This window comes from Mesoplodon densirostris, chromosome 10, assembly GCF_025265405.1.
Source record: "Mesoplodon densirostris isolate mMesDen1 chromosome 10, mMesDen1 primary haplotype, whole genome shotgun sequence".
Classification (NCBI taxonomy): Eukaryota; Metazoa; Chordata; class Mammalia; order Artiodactyla; family Ziphiidae; genus Mesoplodon; species Mesoplodon densirostris.
In genome coordinates this window covers 79,419,023-79,439,994 of record NC_082670.1, presented here as the reverse complement: position 1 = coordinate 79,439,994, position 20,972 = coordinate 79,419,023, and the positions used below count along the sequence as shown (strand labels likewise).

The 20,972-nt window shown below is 37.3% G+C and overlaps 1 protein-coding gene across 13 annotated transcripts in view; it reads left to right on the top strand.

Annotated features, from left to right (window-relative positions):
* Positions 1–20,972, top strand: part of CFAP20DC (CFAP20 domain containing) — a 276,608-nt gene that overhangs the window by 107,369 nt on the left and 148,267 nt on the right. For all 13 annotated transcript variants that reach the window (XM_060110977.1, XM_060110973.1, XM_060110975.1 and 10 more), the window contains one exon: positions 16,614–16,770. In XM_060110977.1, the coding sequence (XP_059966960.1) occupies positions 16,614–16,770 (157 nt within the window). The remainder of the gene's footprint in view (positions 1–16,613; positions 16,771–20,972) is intronic.

Genomic DNA, 20,972 nt, shown 5'->3' with positions numbered 1-20,972 from the left:
AGGAAAATAAGGGAATATTATGAACAATTGTATACTAATAAATTTGACAACTTAGATTAAGTGGGAAAATTCTTTTAAAGACACATTACTAAAACTGATACTAAAAGAAATAGAAAATCTGAGTAGGCTTATATCTATTTTTAGAAAATGAATTTGTAATTTAAAACATTTAAAACATAAAACATTTAAAAATGTACAGGTTCGGATGGCTTTATGGGTAAATCTAACCAAACATTTAAGGAAAGAATAATTCTCTCTCTCAGATAATAAAGGAGAAGGAACATTTTTCAATTCACTTAATAAAATGTGGCCAGCATAATTCTGATACCAAAACCAGGAAATATATTAATTCCCAAAAGAGAACTATAAATCAATATCACTCAAGAACATAGACACATGGATCCTTAACATCATGACCAAGTGGTATTTATTCCAAGAATTCAAGGTTAGTCTTACACTTGAAAATTAGTCAGTGTAATTTTTCACATTAACAGAATAAAGGGAAAAAGTCATAAAGTCATCTCAATGTATGTAGAAAAATCATTTGATGAAAATTCATTAGCCATTAAAATGAAAACTCACATCAAACTAGTAATAGAAGGAAACTTGTTGAGCCTGATAAAAGGCCTCTATAAAAAACCTACAACTAAATGATACTTAATGGTGAAATATTATCAATACTTACCTCCTAAGATGGGGAACAAAGCAAAGATATCCACACCAACTGCTTCGATTCAGCATTGCATTAGAGGTCCCAGCAAGTGCAATAAGATAATAAAGAGAAATTTTAAAACATACAGATTGAAAAAGAAGAAATAAAAGTTTCTCTCTTTTCAGACAACATAATCATCTTGTAGAAAATTCTAGAGAGGACTGCCATGTCCTGCCCGCTGTCTGCTGCACACAGTGGGGTGTTGCTCCGGGACCTTACTTCAGACATGCAGAGACTCTCCCTGGTGTGTCTCAAATGCATGCAGTGTGCATGAACACTGGATTGAGATCAGTGAGCTGAAAGATACAGAGCAACACGCTTGGCTGGATGAATCCCTCTGGATTGTGGATGGAAAAGACCGTGAGCACTGTTCGTTTTAGAAGGGTCTTCATGCTCTGGCCAGGTGTCAGGCTTGAGCCTCCGAGGTGGGAGAGCCGAGTCCAGGACACTGGACCACCAGAGACCTCCCGGAACCACATAACGTAAATCGGCAAGAGCTCTCCCAGAGATCTCCGTCTCAACACTAAGACCCTGCTCCACCCAATGGCCAGCAAGCTCCAGTGCTGGATGCCCCTTACCAAACAACTAACAAGAGAGGAACAAAACCCCACCCATTAGCAGAGAGGCTGCCTAAAATCATAATATGTTCACAGACACTGCAAAACACACCACCAGAGGCAGCCCTGCCCACCAGAGAGACAAGATCCAACCCCACCCACAGGAGCACAGGCACCAGTCCCCTCCACCAGGAAGCCTAAACAAGCCACTGAACCAACCTCACCCACCGGGGACAGACACCAAGAACAATGGGAACTACAAACCTGCAGCCTGTGAAAAGGAGACCGCAAATGCAGTAAGTTAAACAAAATCAGAAGAAAGAGAAATATGCAGCAGATGAAGGAGCAAGGTAAAAACCCACCGGACCAAACAAATGAAGAGGAAATTAGCAGTCTGCCTGAAAAAGAATTCAGAATAATGATAGTAGAGATGATCCAAAATCTTGGAAATAGAATGGAGAAAATGCAAGAAACGTTTAACAAGGACCTAGAAGAACTAAAGAGCAAACAAACAATGATGAACAACACAATAAATGAAATTTAAAATTCTCTAGAAGGAATCAATAGCAGAATAACTGAGACAGAACAATGGATAAGTGACCTGGAAGATAAAATAGTGGAAATAACTGCCTCAGAACACAATAAAGAAAAAAGAATGAAAAGAGACCCGTGGGACAACATTAAACACACCAACATTCGAATTATAGGGGTCCCAGAAAAATAAGTGAAAAAGGAAGGGTCTGAGAAAATACTTCAAGGGATTATAGTTGAAAACTTCCCTAACATGGGAAAGGAAATAGTAAATTAAGTCCAGGAAGTGCAGAGAATCCCATACAGGATAAATCCAAGGAGAAACATGCCAAGACACATATTTATCAAACTATCAAAAATTAACTACAAAGGAAAAATATTAAAAGCAGCAAATAACATACAAGGGAATCTCTATAAGGTTAACAGCTGATCGTTCAGCAGAAACTCTGGAAGCCAGAAGTGAGTGGCCGGACATATTTAAAGTGATGAAAGGGGAAAACCTACCACCAACATTACTCTGCCCAGCAAGAATTTCAATCAGATTTGACAGAGAAATTAAAACCTTTACAGATGAGCAAAAGTTAAGAGAATTCAGCACCAGCAAACCAGCTTTACAACAAATGCTAAAGGAACTTCTCTAGGCAGGAGACACAAGAGAAGGAAAAGACCTACAATAACAAACCCAAAACAATTAAGAAAATGTTAATAGGAACATACATATTGATAATTACCTTAAATGTAAATGGACTAAATGCTCAACCAAAAGACACAGACTGGCTGAATGGATACAAAAACAAGACCCATATATATGCTGTCTACAAGGGGCCCACTTCAGACCTAGGGTCACATATAGATTGAAAGTGAGGGAATGGAAGAAGATAGTGCATTCAAATGGAAATCAAAAGAAAGCTGGAATAGCAATTCTCATATCAGGCAAAATAGACTTTAAAATAAAGACTATTATAAGAGACAAATAAGGACACTACATAATGATCAAGGGACCAATCCAAGAAGAAGATATAACAATTGTAAATATTTATGCACCCAACATAGGAGCACCTCAGTACATAATGCAAATGCTAACAGCCATAAAAGGGGAAATCGACAGTAATACATTCATAGTAGGGGACTTTAACACCCCACTTTCACCAATGGACAGATCATCCAAAGTGAAAATAAATAAGGAAACATAAGCTTTCAATGATACATTAAGCAAGATGGACTTAATTGATATTTATAGGACATTCCATCCAAAAACAACAGAATACACTTTCTTCTCAAGTGCCCATGGAACATTCTCCAGGATAGATCTTGTCTTGGGTCACAAATCAAGCCTTGGTAAATTTAAGAAAATTGAAGTCGTATCAAGTATCTTTTCTGACCACAATGCTCTGAGACTAGATATCAATTACAGGGAAAAAATTGAAAAATACAAACACATGGAGGCTAAACAATATGCCACTAAATAACCAAGAGATCACTGAAGAAATCAAAGAGGAAGTCAAAAAATACCTAGGAACAAATGATAATGAAAACACAATGATCCAAAACCTATGGGATTCAACAAAAGCAGTTCTAACAGGGAAGTTTATAGCAATACAATCCTACCTCAAGAAATAACAAAAATGTCAGATAAACAACCAAACCTTACACCTAAAGCAATGAGAGAAAGAAGAACAAAAAAAACCCCAAAGTTAGCAGAAGGAAAGAAATCATAAAGATCAGATCAGAAATAAATGAAAAAGAAATGAAGGAAATGGTAATAAAGATCAATAAAAGTAAAAGCTGGTTCTTTGAGAAGATAAACAAAATTGATAAACCATTAACCAAACTCATCAAGAAAAAAATGGAGAAGACTCAGATCAACAGAATCAGAAATGAAAAAGAAGAAATAACAACTAACACTGAAGAAATACAAAGGATCATGAGAGATTACTACAATCAACGATATGCCAATAAAATGGACAGCCTGGAAGAAATGGACAAGTTCTTAGAAAACCACAACCTTCCGAGACTGAACCAGGAAGAAGTAGAAAATATAAACAGACCAGTCACACACACTGAAATTGAAACTGTGATTAAAAATCTTCCAACAAACAAAAGCCCAGGACCAGATGTATTCACAGGTGAATTCTATCAAAATTTAGAAAAGAGCTAACATCTTTCCTTCTCAAGCTCTTCCAAAATATAGCAGAGGGAGGAACACTCCCAAACGCATTCTACCAGCCACCATCACCCTAATACCAAAACCACACAAAGATGTCCCCCCCCAAAAAAAAACTACAGGCCAATATCACTGATGAACATAGATGTGAAAATCCTCAACAAAATACTAACAAACATAATCCAGCAGCACATTAAAAGGACCATACACCATGATCAAGAGGGGTTTATCCCAGGAATGCAAGGATTCTTCAGTATATGCAAATCAATCAATGTGATACACCATATTAACAAGTTGAAGGAGAAAAACCATATGATCATCTCAATAGATGCAGAAAAAACCTTCGAAAAAATTCAACACCCATTTATGATAAAAACTCTCCAGAAAGTAGGCATAGAGGGCACTTACCTCAACATAATAAAGGCCATATATGACCAACCCACAGTCAACATCATTCTCAATGGTGAAAAACTAAACCATTTCCTCTAAGATCAGGAACAAGACAAGGTTGCCCACTCTCACCACTATTATTCAACATAGTTTAGGAAGTGTTAGCCACTGCAATCAGAGAATAAAAAGAAATAAAAGGAATCCAAATCAGAAAAGAAGTAAAACTGTCGCTGTTTGCAGATGACATGATACTATACACAGGGAATCCTAAAGATGCTACCAGAAAACTACTAGAGCTAATCAGTGAATTGGGTAATGTAGCAGGATACAAAATTAATGCACAGAAATCTCTTGAATTCTTATACACTACTGATGAAAAATCTGAAAGAGAAATTAAGGAAACACTCCCATTTACCATTGCAACAAAAAGAATAAAATACCTAGGAATAAACCTACCTAAGGAGACAAAAGACCTGTATGCAGAAAACTATAAGACCCTGATGAAGGAAATTAAAGATGATACAAATAGATGGAGATATATACCAGGTTCTTGGATTAGAAGAATCAACATTGTGAAAATGACTATACTACCCAAAGCAATCTACAGATTCAATGCAATCCCTATCAAACTACCAATGGCATTTTTCACAGAAATAGAACAAAAAATTTCACAATTTGTATGGAAACACAAAAGACCCCGAAAAGCCAAAGCAAACTTGAGAAAGAAAAACAGCTGGAGGAATCGGGCTTCCAGACTTCAGACTGTACTACAAAGCTACAGTAATGAAGACAGTATGGTACTGGCACAAAGACAGAAATATAGATCAATGGAACAGGATAGAAAGCCCAGAGATAAACCCATGCTCATATGGTCACCTTATCTTTGATAAGGGAGGCAAGAATATACAATGGAACAAAGACAGCCTCTTCAATAAGTGGTGCTGGGAAAACTGGACAGCTACATGTAAAAGAATGAAATTAGAGCACTTCCTAACACCATACACAAAAATTAACTCAATATAGATTAAACACCTAAATGTACGGCCAGACACTATAAAACTCTTAGAGGAAAACATAGCCAGAACACTCCATGACATAAGTCACAGCAAGATCCTTTTGACCCCCCACCTCCTAGAGCAATGGAAATAAAAATAAACAAATGTGGCCTAATGAAACTTAAAAGCTTTTGTACAGAAAAGGAAACCATAAACACAATGAAAAGACAACCCTGAGAATGGGAGAAAATATTTGCCAACGATGCAACTGACAAAGGATTAATCTCCAAATTACACAAGCAGCTCATGCAGCTCAATATCCAAAAAACACACAACCCAATCCAAAAGTGGGCTGAACACCTAAATAGACAATTCTCCAAAGAAGACATACCAGTTGCCAACAAACACTTGAAAAGATGCTTAACATCACTAATCATTAGAGGAATGCAAATCAAAAGCACAATGAGGTATCACCTCACAGCTGTCAGAATGGCCATCATCAAAAAATCTAGAAACAATAAATGCTGGAGAGGGTGTGGAGAAAAGGGAACCCTCCTACACTGTTGGTGGGAATGTAAATTGATACAGCCACTATGGAGAACAGTATGGATGTTCCTTAAAAAACTACAAATAGAACTACCATCTGACCCAGCAATCCCACTACTGGGCATATACCCTGAGAAAACCATAATTCAAAAAGAGTCGTCTACCACAATGTCATTCCAGCACTATTTACAATAGCCAGGATATGGAAGCAACCTAGGTATCCATCAACAGATGATTGGATAAAGAAGATGTGGCACATATATACAATGGAATATTACTCAGCCATAAAAAGAAACGAAATTGAGTTATTTGTAGTGAGGTGGATGGGCCTAGAGTCTCATACAGAGTGAAATAAGTCAGAAAGAGAAAAACAAATACCATATCCTAACACCTATATATGGAATCTAAAAAAAAAAAAAAAGGTTCTGATGAACCTAGGGGTAGGGCAGGAATAAAGATGCAGACATAGAAAATGCATGGGGAGGGGAAGGGTAAGCTGAGGACATGGGGAGGGGAAGGGTAACCTGGGACGAAGTGAGAGAGTAGCACTCACATATATACACTACCAAATGTAAAATAGACAGCTAGTGGGAAGCAGCTGCATAGCACAGGGAGATCAGCTCCGTGCTTTGTGATGACCTAGAGGGGTGGGAAAGGGAGGGTGTGAGGGAGGCACAAGAGGGAGGAGATATGGAGATATACGTATACATATAGCTGATTCACTTTGTTATACAGCAGAAATTAACATTGTAAAGCAATTATACTCCAATAAAGATGTTTTAATAAAAAAGAAAATTCTAGGGAACCGACAAAAACTAAAGAAAACCTAGTAACGTAATTGAGTTTATCAAGGTCCCAGAATACAATGGCAGTATACCAAAATCAATTGTTTCTATATATTTCTATACAAAGTTGTAGCAGTAAACAATTGAAAATTCTAAATCTTAAAAATATTTACAATACCATGAAAAATATTAAATATTCAGGAATAAATTTAACAAAATATATGTTAGACCTTTACAGTGAAAGCTATAAAACATTGCTGAGAGAAATTGAAGACCTAAATAAATGGGGGCATGTTGTTTATGGATCAGAAGACTGTATTTGTTAAGCTGCCAATACTCTCTCAGTAAATCTGTTGGTTCAATCTAATCCCAATTAGAATCCCAAGAGGCTTCTTCTTTTTTTTTTTCCAGAAATTAAGAAGATACTTCTGAAATTTACATAGAAATTCAAAGGTCCTAGAATAGCCAGAACAATTTTCAAAAAGGAAAATTTATTCCTCATGGTTTCAAAACTTGGTTTAAGCTTACAGTAATGAAGACATTATGTTCTTGGCATAGATACCAATAAAAAGTTCAGAAATACACCCACACATGTATAGTCAGTTGATTTTCAACCAAGGCATCAGAGCAATTTTTTGAGAACTGGAACGTCTGAGTATTCATATAGAAGAAAGAAAAATGAACCTCAACCCATACTTCATACCATTCACAAAAATTAATTTAAGATGAATCATATACCTAAATGTAAATACTAAAACTAAAGAGCTACTTTAAGAGATTTCTTAGGACCCAGAAAGCATTAACCATAATAAAAAATTAATTGACAAAATAGACTTCAATAAAATTTAAAACTGCTCATCAAAAAGATATTATTAAGAAAATGAATAAGCAAGGCACAAACTGGGAGAAAATATTCTTAATACATATAACTGACAAAAGACTTGTATTCAGACTACATCCTACACCTCTATAATAAAGAGACATAACTTTTTAAGGCAAAAATAATTAAACAAAGATTATACATTTGGTTAAATAAGCATACGAAGAAGAGCTCTATACCATCAGTCAGGGAAATTCAGATTTAAAACACAGTTACCATCACTACTTCATCCAATAGAATGGCTAAATTAAGAGGGACAGGAAATACTAAATGTTGTTGAGATGTAAAGCAATTTCATAAATTTCTAGTGTAACGGAAAATGGTATAACCACTTTGGAAATACCTTTGGAAGTTTCTCATAAAGTTAAACATTTACCCTTTGACCCAACAGTTCCACTTCTTCATGTCTATTCAAGGAAATGAAAATATATGTACACAAATTTGAATTTCACAACAGTTTTATTTATGATAGCCAAAATCTTGAAATAATGCAAGTGTCCAACAACAGAAGACTGAACAAACAAATTGTGGTCTATTCATAGTGAGCTCCTACTCAGCAAAACAAGAATGAACTACCAGTACATGCAAGAACACTGATGAACCTCAAATCTTAGCCTAACTCTAAGAAGCCATTTACTGTGATTTCATTTATATAAAGTAATTGAATAGACAAAACTGATCTAAAGTGAAAGAAGTTAGTACTTGTCCTTAAACGGTATGACTGCTGAGATTGATAGGAGAGCTGCACAAAAGATCGGTCTGCAGTGATCGAAATGTTCTATATCTTGATAGGGTATGGTATACAGATGTATGAAATGGTCAAAACTCATTGAACTGCACCCTCAAAGTCTATGAATTTCACAGTAAGAACGTCAAAAAGATCATATGGTTAACATACATTGAGCATTTACCATATGCTACACACTATTAGAAGTGCTTACATGTATTTAAACATTGAATCCTAACAACTGTATGAGAGATGTGTCGTTATTATCACGATTTTACAAATAAGGAAAGAGAGTCACAGAGAGGACAAGTAACTGCAAAGATTATATAACTAGTAAGTGGTGGAACTGGAATCCAAATCCAGACAGTTTGGCTCCAGGGCCCAAACTCTTGCATCCCTCGGAGGAATATATTTAAAAGGTGTTGTCAGTAGAGGTTAACTGGAGGGAGTTGACAGACAGATAAAGGAATAGAATATAATTCAGAATTTTTAAAGTATTTCAGGGTAATTAAATTAAATCTCAAGATATGACCATGTGAGTGGATTAAGGAGTGAAGAGGAGAGGAAGACTTTAAGAAAAGGTTAAGGGACTTTTAGGGTGTTGAATCAGAAGGTAAGATGAACCTGGTCCCAGTATTTTCCAGGAATGTGTGTATAGGATGGTTCTTGTGTACCTGAGGAGGTAGGAGTGACTGGGGCGTGATGTGAAGCTGAAAGGGTGGAAGAGCCTGTCTCTGCAATGCCTCAGGCTTCAAAGAAGATAGGGTTCCCAGTCAGAAGAGCAAACTCTCTTCTAGTGCCACCCCGCCCCATGGCCTCAAAATAGGGGGCTGTAGGGCTTCCCTGGTGGTGCAGTGGTTGAGAGTCCGCCTGCCGATGCAGGGGACACAGGTTCGTGCCCCAGTCCGGGAGGATCCCGCATGCCGCGGAGCGGCTGGGCCCGTGAGCCATGGCCACTGGGCCTGCGTGTCCGGAGCCTGTGCTCCGCAACGGGAGAGGCCCCAACAGTGAGAGGCCCGCGTACCACACACACAAAAAAAAATAGGGGGCTGTAGAAGCACAGGTGAACTGCGTAAGTGAACTTCAACTCCAGACTTGAAGGGGAAGTAATATCTCAGAGAAAAGCCAGGTTTCAGTTAAGGTAAGGTGTGTAGGACCCTTAGAAGAATATAAAGAATATAGGTACTTTTCAGTAGTAAGGATTTCAAAGGGCACAGTGAAAGGGTGACTTGAGGATTAGCAAGAGAAAGATGGGACAGCTGTTTCAGGAAGAGATAGCTTGCTGGAGGAGGATAGGAACTGGGAGGTAGAGATTGATTGCTGAACAGGTATAATGATGACACTTCTACAAGGAATTTGCCTTTCCTTGGTTCAGCCATGAGCTACTACCCTGGCAGCCCCGACCTCCAGTCATCAACTCCCCTCTCTCCATATAAGGGCTTGTGATTTGCTTTTCCTGGAGAAATTGCTTTTAATACACTAGTAATAGGTAATTACTTACCCTGACCATGTGGAAATTACTATTGCAATCTCTGCTTACACCACTTAATAAACACAATATGATGGTGAAAAAGATAGATAAAGTCATTGTAATCAGATTTTCTCTTGAGAAATTAAAGCTAAAGTGAAAAATTATTTTAAAAGGAGCAAGAATAAAAGTCTTAAAACCTTGTTTTTTGTTATTTCAGGAGCATGAAAACAGAATGAGGTTCTAAAATTCTGGGAAAAGATGCACTTTAGGAATTCTAGGTTATGAAATTGTAATTTTTTGTTTGTCATTCCTTTTTAGCAAGGCAATGCTGGCTAGAGCTGTGTACTGTTAGCGACTCAGGCTCTTTACACACAGGCAAAATGAATCCAGTTGTCTTCAGATCTTTCCTATGGTATTGGCAGAGAATAGGGGCACAGGAAATCAAAAGAGTTCTGGGACAACCAAGCGCTTGTTATTGCAAGCTCTTGAATGTGTGTGTGCACGCGGGGGCGGGGGTGTGTGCACGTGCATGCATGTGTTTCACCAGTACAGTGAAGCCATATGGCCAAAACATTTCAGTAAAAACTAGAAACTGATGCTTTGAATAATGCTTTCACCCTTTGGCAGTCAGTTGTTTCACGTAAAATTCCATGCTGGAACTAAATACCATAAACTCTCTTATCAATCCAAGAAACAAACTAAACAGAACTGTCTCTTCTTTATCAAGATTGCTGTCTTTCCTGTGCTTATTTCTTAAGGACCCATAATTATATATATTTTAGATCAAGAGCTCTTCCCTGATGGCCTAGAGTTGCACATAGGAATAAAGTGATTAGAGATCAAGAAAAATGTCAAAAAAGGGATTTTAAGAGTGAATGATAGGGGCTTCCCTGGTGGCGCGGTGGTTGAGAGTCCGCCTGCCGATGCAGGGGACACGGGTTCGTGCTCCGGTCTGGGAAGATCCCACATGCCGCGGAGCGGCTAGGCCCGTGAGCCATGGCCGCTGAGCCTGCGCGTCCGGAGCCTGTGCTCCGCAGGGGGAGAGGCCACAACAGTGAGAGGCCCGCCTACCGCAAAAAAAAAAAAAAAAAAAAAAAAAAAAAGAGTGAATGATATCCCCAAGGATAATGAAAATATTTTATAAAGATCAGCTGTAATTCAGATAACCCACCTGTTGATAGTAGAGAGTTCATAGTCTTTTCTAAAACTTCAGAAAATTATCACAGAATTTATATGAATAATGAGTTATTTGTGGAAGCTTATGAAAATTGTAACCTTTAGAAATATCAGCTAAACCAAAAAAAAAATTTCTATCCACTAAACTAAAAAAAAATTTTCTGTTTCCTCTAACCAAGGAAGATTTGTGAAAGATATTCCCATCTTTTTCAGGAATTACTCCCATCTGTACTTCTAAGAGATGGATTCACTAAATAACTTACCAGTTCTCACACATTTATGGTGTTTGTCAAATGATGATATAATGAAAGATTGAAAGTATTTGTGTAGGCATGTATGTATATGCATGTCTTCGTATATTCATACACACACATGCATACCATTATTTGTTGAGTACTTTCCATGAAGCATGAAGTCCAAGCAGAGGGAATAAAAGCAGTTTGACTAGGATATATAAGAAGTATATAAATCACACCTACAACACAAGCCACAAAATCAAAAGTAAACAACAACTGGGATTACATCAAACTAAAAAGCTTCTGCACAGCAAAAGAAACCATTAACAAAGTGAAAAGACAACCTATAAAATGGAAAAAATATTTGCAAGCCATATATCTGATAAGGAGTTAATATCAAAAAGTATGCAAAGAACTCATACAACTCAATAGCAAAAAAACAATCCAATTAAAATGGACAAAGGACCTGAATAGACATTCTTCCAAAGAAGATATACAAAAAGCCAACAGGTATATGAAAAAATGCTCAACATCACTAGTCATTAAGTAATTGCAAACTAAAACCACAGTGAGATATAACTCATACCTGTTAGAATGGGTATCATCAAAAAGACAAGAGATAAATGTGTATGGTTGCAGAGGAAAGGGAACCTTTGTGCTTTGTTGGTGGGATTGTAAATTGGTATAACCACTATGGAAAACAGTATGGAGGTTCCTCAAAAACTTAAAAATAGAACTACCAAATGATCCAGCAATTCCACTTCTGGGAACATAGTCAAAGGAAACAAAAGCACTAACTCAAAAAGATATCTGTACCCCCATATTCATTGTAGCATTATCTACAAGAGCCAAGACATGGAAACAACCTGTGTCTGTCTATAGATGAATAGATAAAGAAGTTGTGGCATATATGTACAATGGAATATTTTTCAGCCATAAAAAAGTGAGAAAATCGTACCATTTGCAACAACATGGATAGACCTTGATGGCATTTTATGCTAAGTGAAGTAAGTCAGATAGAGAAGGATAAGTACTGTATGATCTCACTTATATGTGGACTCTAATGAAAACAAAGCAAAACAAAAACCACCAGACTCATAGAAAAAGAGACAGATTTGTGGCTACTAGATGTAGTGGGGGGTGGGTGTGAGGGCAGAGCAGGAATTGAAGGAAGGTAATCAGAAGGTACAAACTTCTAGTTATAAGATAAATAAACACTAGGGATGTAACGTACAGCATGGTGACTATAGTTAACACTGCTGATGAGCTATATAGGAAAGTTGTTAAGAGAGTAGATCCTGAGAGTTCTCATCACAAGGAGAAATGGTTTTTTTTCTTTCTGTTGTATCTGTATGAGATGATGGATGTTAACTAAATCTATTGTGGTAATCATTTCACAATACACGTAAATCAAATCATCATGCTGTACACCTTAAACTTATACAGTGATGTCAATTGTTTCTCAATAAAACTGTGGAAAAAAAGAGAAAAAGTGGGTGTAGAAGGTAAGGGCCTGGTTTCCTGGACTTGTGCTGTTTAAAGGAGGTCGACACCAATTCCCAAGCAGATCTGGCAGATTCTGATTGGGTCTTCAGGTGCAGCCAGCTGGAGGGTTTATCTAAGCAGAGAATAAAGGGGGAGGGTCCTGAGAAAAAATGCCCAGCACATTCCCATACCTCCCTGGGCCTGGAAGCCCTTATTAGTTGTTCAAAACAAAACTCAGTTGTCACCTCCAAGCATTTCCTAGATGTAGGAAGACTCAAAATATTTATTTCAAACAAAAAAAGATAATTTAAAAAGCAGTTATTAACTCTAGAAATCTAAAGAAGTTGCATAAGGAAAGGAAAGGTAATCATAGAGCATCACTTGGCTCAGATGTGTACAATATTTACATAGTCACAATAAGGAAAACACAGAATATGAATTTTAAATAAAAGAGAGAAAGAGAAGAATGAGAGATAATTATCTAGGGAGGATGGAGTCAGGAAAGTTAGGTGTATAAGTGAGCTAAAAATCTTATCTACCATAATAGGAAGTCAGCAGATAATGTCTAAAATTGATGAATCAAGGGGTATTATTTTAAAATACAGAGAGAAAAAAGGGTTAGAAGTTGGCAGTATGATTGCATGAGTGGAAAAGTGACAAAGGGATACATTTTGTATAAAACTTTCGTTAAGCCCGTGTCTAACACCTGATAAGCACTTAACACCTGTGGGGAAGAATGGATGAATGGGATTCCTGATGGGAAAAACCAGCTGAAAGATTGGAATTGGGGCATAATGTTAAGTTTTTAAGGAATGGAACCCAAATTTGTAACAACAATAATAACGCTAGTATAATAATGTTAATAATTAGTGTTGGATAGCTGGAAACCCCATACCTCCATATAACCTGAATTTTACCAAGCCCTGATGTTTCACCATGTGGCATGCATACTGGATTTGTCCCTTACATTTCACTTCCTATGCTAGCCTTCAAACCAGACCCTCCTCACTTCATGCTTAAATGACTGGTGGAGACTAATTGGTGCTTCTGTGCCTCAGTCTGTCTCTACTCTGCCTCAGCCTTCTGCCTACCACCCCAAACATTCCTGCATCAGAGTTAGTCCAGACTTCCAATACTCTACTTTTCTCAATTCTCCTTCAAGAACCACAGTGACACTTGACCCTCTGGGATCCAAGTTTCTCTTCTTGATCTTCCAGCTCCTCCAGAACCTGGCCTCACTGCCCTATCCAACATTACTTCCCACACCTCCCCAGAGCGCACCATTCTGCTGGTCGAGCCAGTCTCATTGTTACATCACACTCAATCCTACCTCCTACCTTTTATTACAACTGACTCCTTTTTCCCCAAAAGACCAGAGCATTCTCATCACCTAGGAATAAAATGTTACTGTTGAGACATCTACAAAGAAAATAATTTTACATATTTAATCAATAATTTACTGCAGTCTCTTTTACTTTTCTACTATGGAAACAAGCTCAGGTTCTCCTGCATATTAAAATCAATACTTCTAAATGGAATTTGACTTTTAAAATGACATCATTATTTCCTTTATCAATTAATATATCTTTTCATTTTGATAAGTTAATAAAATAGACCTTATGTAAACTGTGCTTCTAAGCAAATAATGGAGGAGCCTAATATTTTAATCAGAGACAATTTTATTTTCTTTTTTTAAATTTTTTCTTTTTCATCCTTATTGGACTATAATTGCTTTACAAGGGTGTGTTAGTTTCTGCTTTATAACAAAGTGAATCAGTTATACATATACATATGTTCCCATATCTCCTCCCTCTTGCGTCTCCCTCCCTCCCACCCTCCCTATCCCACCCATCCAGGTGGTCACAAAGCACCAAGCTGATCTCCCTGTGCTATGCAGCTGCTTCCTACTAGCTATCTATTTTACGTTTAGTAGTGTATATATGTCCATGCCACTCTCTCACTTTGTCACAGCTTACCCTCCCCCCTTCCCATATCCTCAAGTCCATTCTCTAGTAGGTCGTGTCTTTATTCCCATCTTACCCCTAGGTTCTTCATGACATTTATTTTTTCTTAGATTCCATATATATGTGTTAGCATACGGTATTTGTCTTTCTCTTTCTGACTTACTTCACTCTGTATGACAGACTCCAGGTCCATCCACCTCACTACAAATAACTCAATTTCGTTTCTTTTTATGTTTGAGTAATATTCCATTGTATATATGTGTCACATCTTCTTTATCCATTCATCCGATGATGGACACTTAGGTTGTTTCCATCTCCGGGCTATTGTAAATAGAGCTGCAATGAACATTTTGGTACATGACTCTTTTTGAATTATGGTTTTCTCAGGGTATATGCCCAATAGTGGGATTGCTGGGTCATATGGTAGTTCTATTTGTAGTTTTTTAAGGAACTTCCATAGTGGCTGTACCAATTCACATTCCCACCAGCAGTGCAAGAGTGTTCCCTTTTCTCCACACCCTCTCCAGCATTTATTGTTTCTAGATTTTTTGATGATGGCCATTCTGACCGGTGTGAGATGATATTTCATTGTCGTTTTGATTTGCATTTCTCTAATGATTAATGATGTTGAGCATTCTTCCATGTGTTTGTTGGCAATCTGTATATCTTCTTTGGAGAAATGTCTATTTAGGTCTTCTGCCCATTTTTGGATTGGGTTGTTTGTTTTTTTGTTATTGAGCTGCATGAGCTGCTTGTAAATTTTGGAGATTAATCCTTTGTCCGTTGCTTCATTTGCAAATATTTTCTCCCATTCTGAGGGTTGTCTTTTGGTCTTGTTTATGGTTTCCTTTGCTGTGCAAAAGCTTTGAAGTTTCATTAGGTCCCATTTGTTTATTTTTGTTTTTATTTCCATTTCTCTAGGAGGTGGGTCAAAAAGGATCTTGCTGTGATTTATGTCATAGAGTGTTCTGCCTGTGTTTTCCTCTAAGAGTTTGATAGTTTCTGGCCTTACATTTAGGTCTTTAATCCATTTTGCGCTTATTTTTGTGTATGGTGTTAGGGAGTGTTCTAATCTCATACTTTTACATGTACCTGTCCAGTTTTCCCAGCACCACTTATTGAAGAGGCTGTCCTTTCTCCACTGTACATTCCTGCCTCCTTTATCAAAGATAAGGTGACCATATGTGCGTGGGTTTATCTCTGGGCTTTCTATCCTGTTCCATTGATCTATATTTAGCACAGACAATTTTAAATACTGCTTTTCTTTTAACTGCAAAAATTCTTTTTTCTGCTTTTGCCCTGCTGTCTTATATATGTCATAATTTTTTACTAAACGATTATTTGCTCCTTTTCTTTAACTTAGTAAGACCATTTAGAGAATTTATGTGATGAAGTATTGAGGGGTCTAATTGTTTAATGGGCAGAAATTAGTCCCTGCAAGAGTACTTTAAAAATTGGCAAATACCTGGCATAATTACAAATTCTTTAGAAGAATCTATTTCTGTACAGTAGGTTAATTGTTTATGAATAAACAGCAATGGCTGCAGTTTAGACCCAGCTTCTAATTTCAGTTTCATCTGTGCTTTTTTTTAAACAAATATAAGTGGCTAATTGTGATCAAATTAGTCCTCTTGAAGGAACAATTGGCTACTTATCCTTGATTTTCAAGATTTAAGTGGTCTAATGCACCTACAGTTAGCTTCCCACTAGCATACTGCCTACTGATCTAGAGTTACCTCCCTAAGTTGTCAAAGCCTTGTCTCACAATGGGAACTCTTTAGCCAGATGACCAGTGTACAGTTTAGATCATGATGATTTCTTTGGAAGAATCAAGACAATTTTTAAGAAAATTGAAGCCAAAACAGAGAGATTTGCCTAAAGGGGAAAATTGGTTTGGGGCTGGTCGACCCAGACGATTGCCTCAATTCTGTACTTTGCATTTCATTTATGTGATTTTACATGGTACTTACTCGTCTTTCCTTTTTTAATTTTAGTGGTGCAATCTATGCATTGACTTGGTGGCATTTACCAGTGAAATATTCAAAGGAGCAGTTTTCCAGTCACTGGATGGAATTATTGTCTCAGCTAACTGTAAGCTACGGAAGATCTTCACTTTAAAATGCAGGCCTCAAGACACTGCTGATAAAGACGGTATGTTCAAGCTGCTATCAAGATTTTTTAGTTCTTCAATTTTTAAAAAATTTAGACATGCCTTTGGACAGTAAGAGTACATGGTAGTGGTTTTTGAAAATTTATCTTGCTCTATTTAATTGTGGAAAGAACACTTAACATGAGACCTATTTCAACAAATTTTAAAGTATACAATATGTTATTGTTGACTGTAGGTACAGTGTTGTACAGCACATCTCTAGAGCTTATTCATCTTGACTGAAATTATATTACTATATTAATTTTCTAATGATCATGTTAAAATAGAAAGATGGTTGAGTTATTCCTCATATTATTTCTAAAGAGACTGGAAATAATACATTAATTACTCATTAAACAATTAATGAATATACTCTGAAGGAAACTGAGCCATCTAGAATTCATAAAGCAGCACAAACTCTCCTGCTAAGATAGTTTTAAACAACTGAAAGTATTGAGAGACTACTGATGCTTCTTTTTGATTTTCGTCTGGGATTATTTTTAACAAAATCAATTCTTCTAGAAACCCAGGAAACAGGACTGCACATAAGATGGCAAAGGTGATTTCTTAGAAGTTTGCATGTAGACTTTAGATTTGTGCTCCATCTGGATGAGTGCCTGTGAAATCCTTCTGTGTTTCATTCTGTGGAACAGGACACTGTAAATTTCATTTGATAATAAAACACAGCAACGCATTTACAGTTCCCCAAAAAGATCATAAGCCAGGAAGTATGGCCACTCATATACCACTTAAAGGCTATACAAGTGAAAGATTTCATTAAAAAAAAAATGGCACCCAGCTAATAAGAAACCTCAAAATTTATAGAAATATAGGTGAATTCTACATCAGATCATAAGAGGTAAATCATAACCTAATTAATACTTTTAATAAATGTAAGGAAAAAAATGAATCAAAAATTGGCAGATTAGGGCTTCCCTGGTGGCGCAGTGGTTGAGAGTCCGCCTGCCGATGCAGGGGACGCAGGTTCGTCCTGCAGAACTAGACCAGATAATTCTAAAATTTGTATGGAACCACAGAAGATTTCAAATAGCCAGAACAATCTTGAGAAAGAAGAACAAAGCTGAAGGTATCATGCTTCTTGATTTCAAGCTCGACTGCAAAGCTCTAGTAATCAAAACAGTATGGTACTACCATAAGAACAGATACACAGATCAATGAAGCAGAATTGAGAGCCCAGAAATAAACCCACACATATGTGGACAATTAATTTACAACAAAGGAGCAAAGAACATACAGTGGGGCTTCCCTGGTGGCACAGTGGTTGAGAGTCCGCCTGCCGATGTAGGGGATATGGGTTCGTGCCCCGGTCCGGGAAGATCCCACATGCCGTGGAGCGGCTGGGCCTGTGAGCCATGGCTGCTGAGCCTGCGCTTCCGGAGCCTGTGCCCTGCAACGGGAGAGGCCACAATAGTGAGAGGCCCGTGTACCGCAAAAAAAAAAAAAAGAACATACAGTGGAGAAAGGATAGTCTCTTCAGTGAATGGTGCTGGGAAAACTGGATAGCCACATGCAAAATGTAACTAGACCACTATTTTACACCATACATTAAAGCTAACTCAAAATGGATTAAAGACTTGAATGTAAGACCTGAATCCATAAAATTCCCAGAAGAAAACACAGTAACCTCATTGACATTGTTCTTAGTGATGTTTTTGTGGAACTGACTCCAAAGGCAAGGGAAACAAAAGCAAAAATAAACAAATGGAACTGCATCAAGCTAACACGCTTCTGCACAACAAAGGAACTCATCATCGAAATAAAAGGCACCCTACTGAACAGGAGGAGATATTTGCAAATCATATATCCAGTAAGTGGTTAATGTCCAAAATACGTAAAGAATACAGACAAGGGACTTCCCTGGTGTTGCAGTGGTTAAGAATCCGCCTGCCAATGCAGGGGACACAGGTTCGATCCCTGATCCAGGAAGATCCCACATGCCGTGGAGCATCTAAGCCTGTGTGCCACAGTACTGAGCCTGTACTCTGGAGCCCACAAGCCACAACTACTGAGCCTACACATCCTAGAGCCCGTGTGCTGCAACTACTGAGCCTGCATGCTGCAACTACTGAAGCCTGCACGCCTAGAGCCTATGCTCTGCAACAAGAGAAGCCACCTCAAGGAAAAGCCCGCACACCACAATGAAGACACAACACAACCAAAAAAAAAAAAAAAAAGAATACAGACAACAACAACAAACCTGATTAAAAAATGGGCAGAGGGTCTGAATAAACATTTTTCCAAAGAAGACATACAGATGGCCAACAGGCACATGAAAAGATGTTCAGCATCACTAATTACTAGGGAAATGCAAATCAAAACAACAATGAGATATCACCTCAGATCTCTAAGATTGACTGTTATCAAAAAGACAAGAAATAACAAATGCTGGAAAGGATGTGGAGAAAAAGGAACCCTCATACACTGTTGGTGGGACTGTAAATCAGTGAAGCCACTATGGAGAACAGCATGGAGATTCCTCAAATAATTAAGAAGAGAACTACCATATGATCCAGATATTGCACTTCTGGGTATTTATCTGAAGAAAACAAAAACATTAAGATGTATGCATCCCTATGTTCATTGCAGCATTATTTACAATAACCAAGATATGGAAACAGCCTAAGTGTCTATTGATGGATGAATAAATAAAGATGTTGTGGTATATACACACAGTGGAATTCTACTCAGCCACAAAAAAGAACAAAATCCTGCCACTTGCAACACCTGGATGAACCTTGAAGGTATTATGCTAAGTGAAATAAGTCAGATGGAGAAAGACAAATACTGTATAATTTCACTTATATGGGGAATCTAAAAACACAAAACAAATGAGCAAACAAAATAAAACAAAAACAAACTCCTAGATACAGAGATCAGATTGGTAATTACCAGAGGGGAAGAGGTTGGGGGAGTGGGCAAAATGGGTGAAGGGGGTCAACTCTATGGTGAAGGGGGTAACTAGACTTGTGGTAGTGATTACTTTATAGTGTATACAGGTGTCAAATTATAATGCTGTACCCTTGGAACATATCTTTTTTTTAAAATAAACTATAACAATATTAACACAGTTACCATGTTAAAAAAAGAAGAAGAAAAAAAAAGAACTGTCAGCCCTAGGTACTGCTATAGACAGGGATAAACGGTATGGCTAAAAACAGGTAGATTGGTTAGAATTCTGTATCGGTTGGTATAGGACCCCAGATCCCCTCTCCAACTCCATATAACCATGCAACAGGACCTTTATCCTCTAGAGACACTAAAGTAGAGTGCCTGAACTCAGGTACATCGAATATATGGTAGATAGACACCAAAACTAATAGGAAGAAGTAAATAGGTAAGTTAGGAATAGATACATGTTTTTCTCAGAGTTAAGAACAGATATTGCATCTATAAAATAATAATTTTTCCTGCTTTACTCCAGTAAACATTTTATTGAAGTATATTATATTATAAACTTTTATATACATATAGAAACATTTATAAATTGTAGGCATACAGCATGAGGAATTACCATAAAGTGAGCACATTTGTTAACCACCACCCAGATCAAGAAATAGAACATTACAAGCAGCCTAGAAGCCCTCTTAATGTCCCATCCCAATCATAGCCATCTTCCTTCCTTCCTTCTTCTGAGAGGTAACTCTATCCTTACCTCTAACACCACATATTAATTTTACCTATTTTTGAACTTTATATAAATGGAATCATATGGTACATACTCCTTCATAAATACATTCTTCCCAGTACACATAGAGATTCAACTATATTGGTGCTGACCTTCAGTACTGTATAGTATGCCATTGTATGTATATTCCACAATTAATTTTTCCATTTTAGGCTATTTCCAATAGTGCTACTTGAATCATTCTACATTTCTCTTGGAGCATATATGTAGGCGTTTCTTTGGCTATTTAGTAAGGAGCTGAATGAATACATACTTTAACATTCTTAATTTCAGTTATTATTTTTTTGATTCTAGAATTTTATTACATTCTTTTTTATAGTTTCCTTTCCTCAACTGAAATTCTTTATTTTGTTATCTAATTCCTGAAATATATTAATCAGAGTTATTTTTAAAGGCCATGGCTCATAATTCCAATATGTGACTCTCCTGTAGGTCTGTTTCTATTGCCTGTTTTAGTCTTGGTGTTGTCTCCTGGTATGCCTGGTAAGTTTCAAGTGA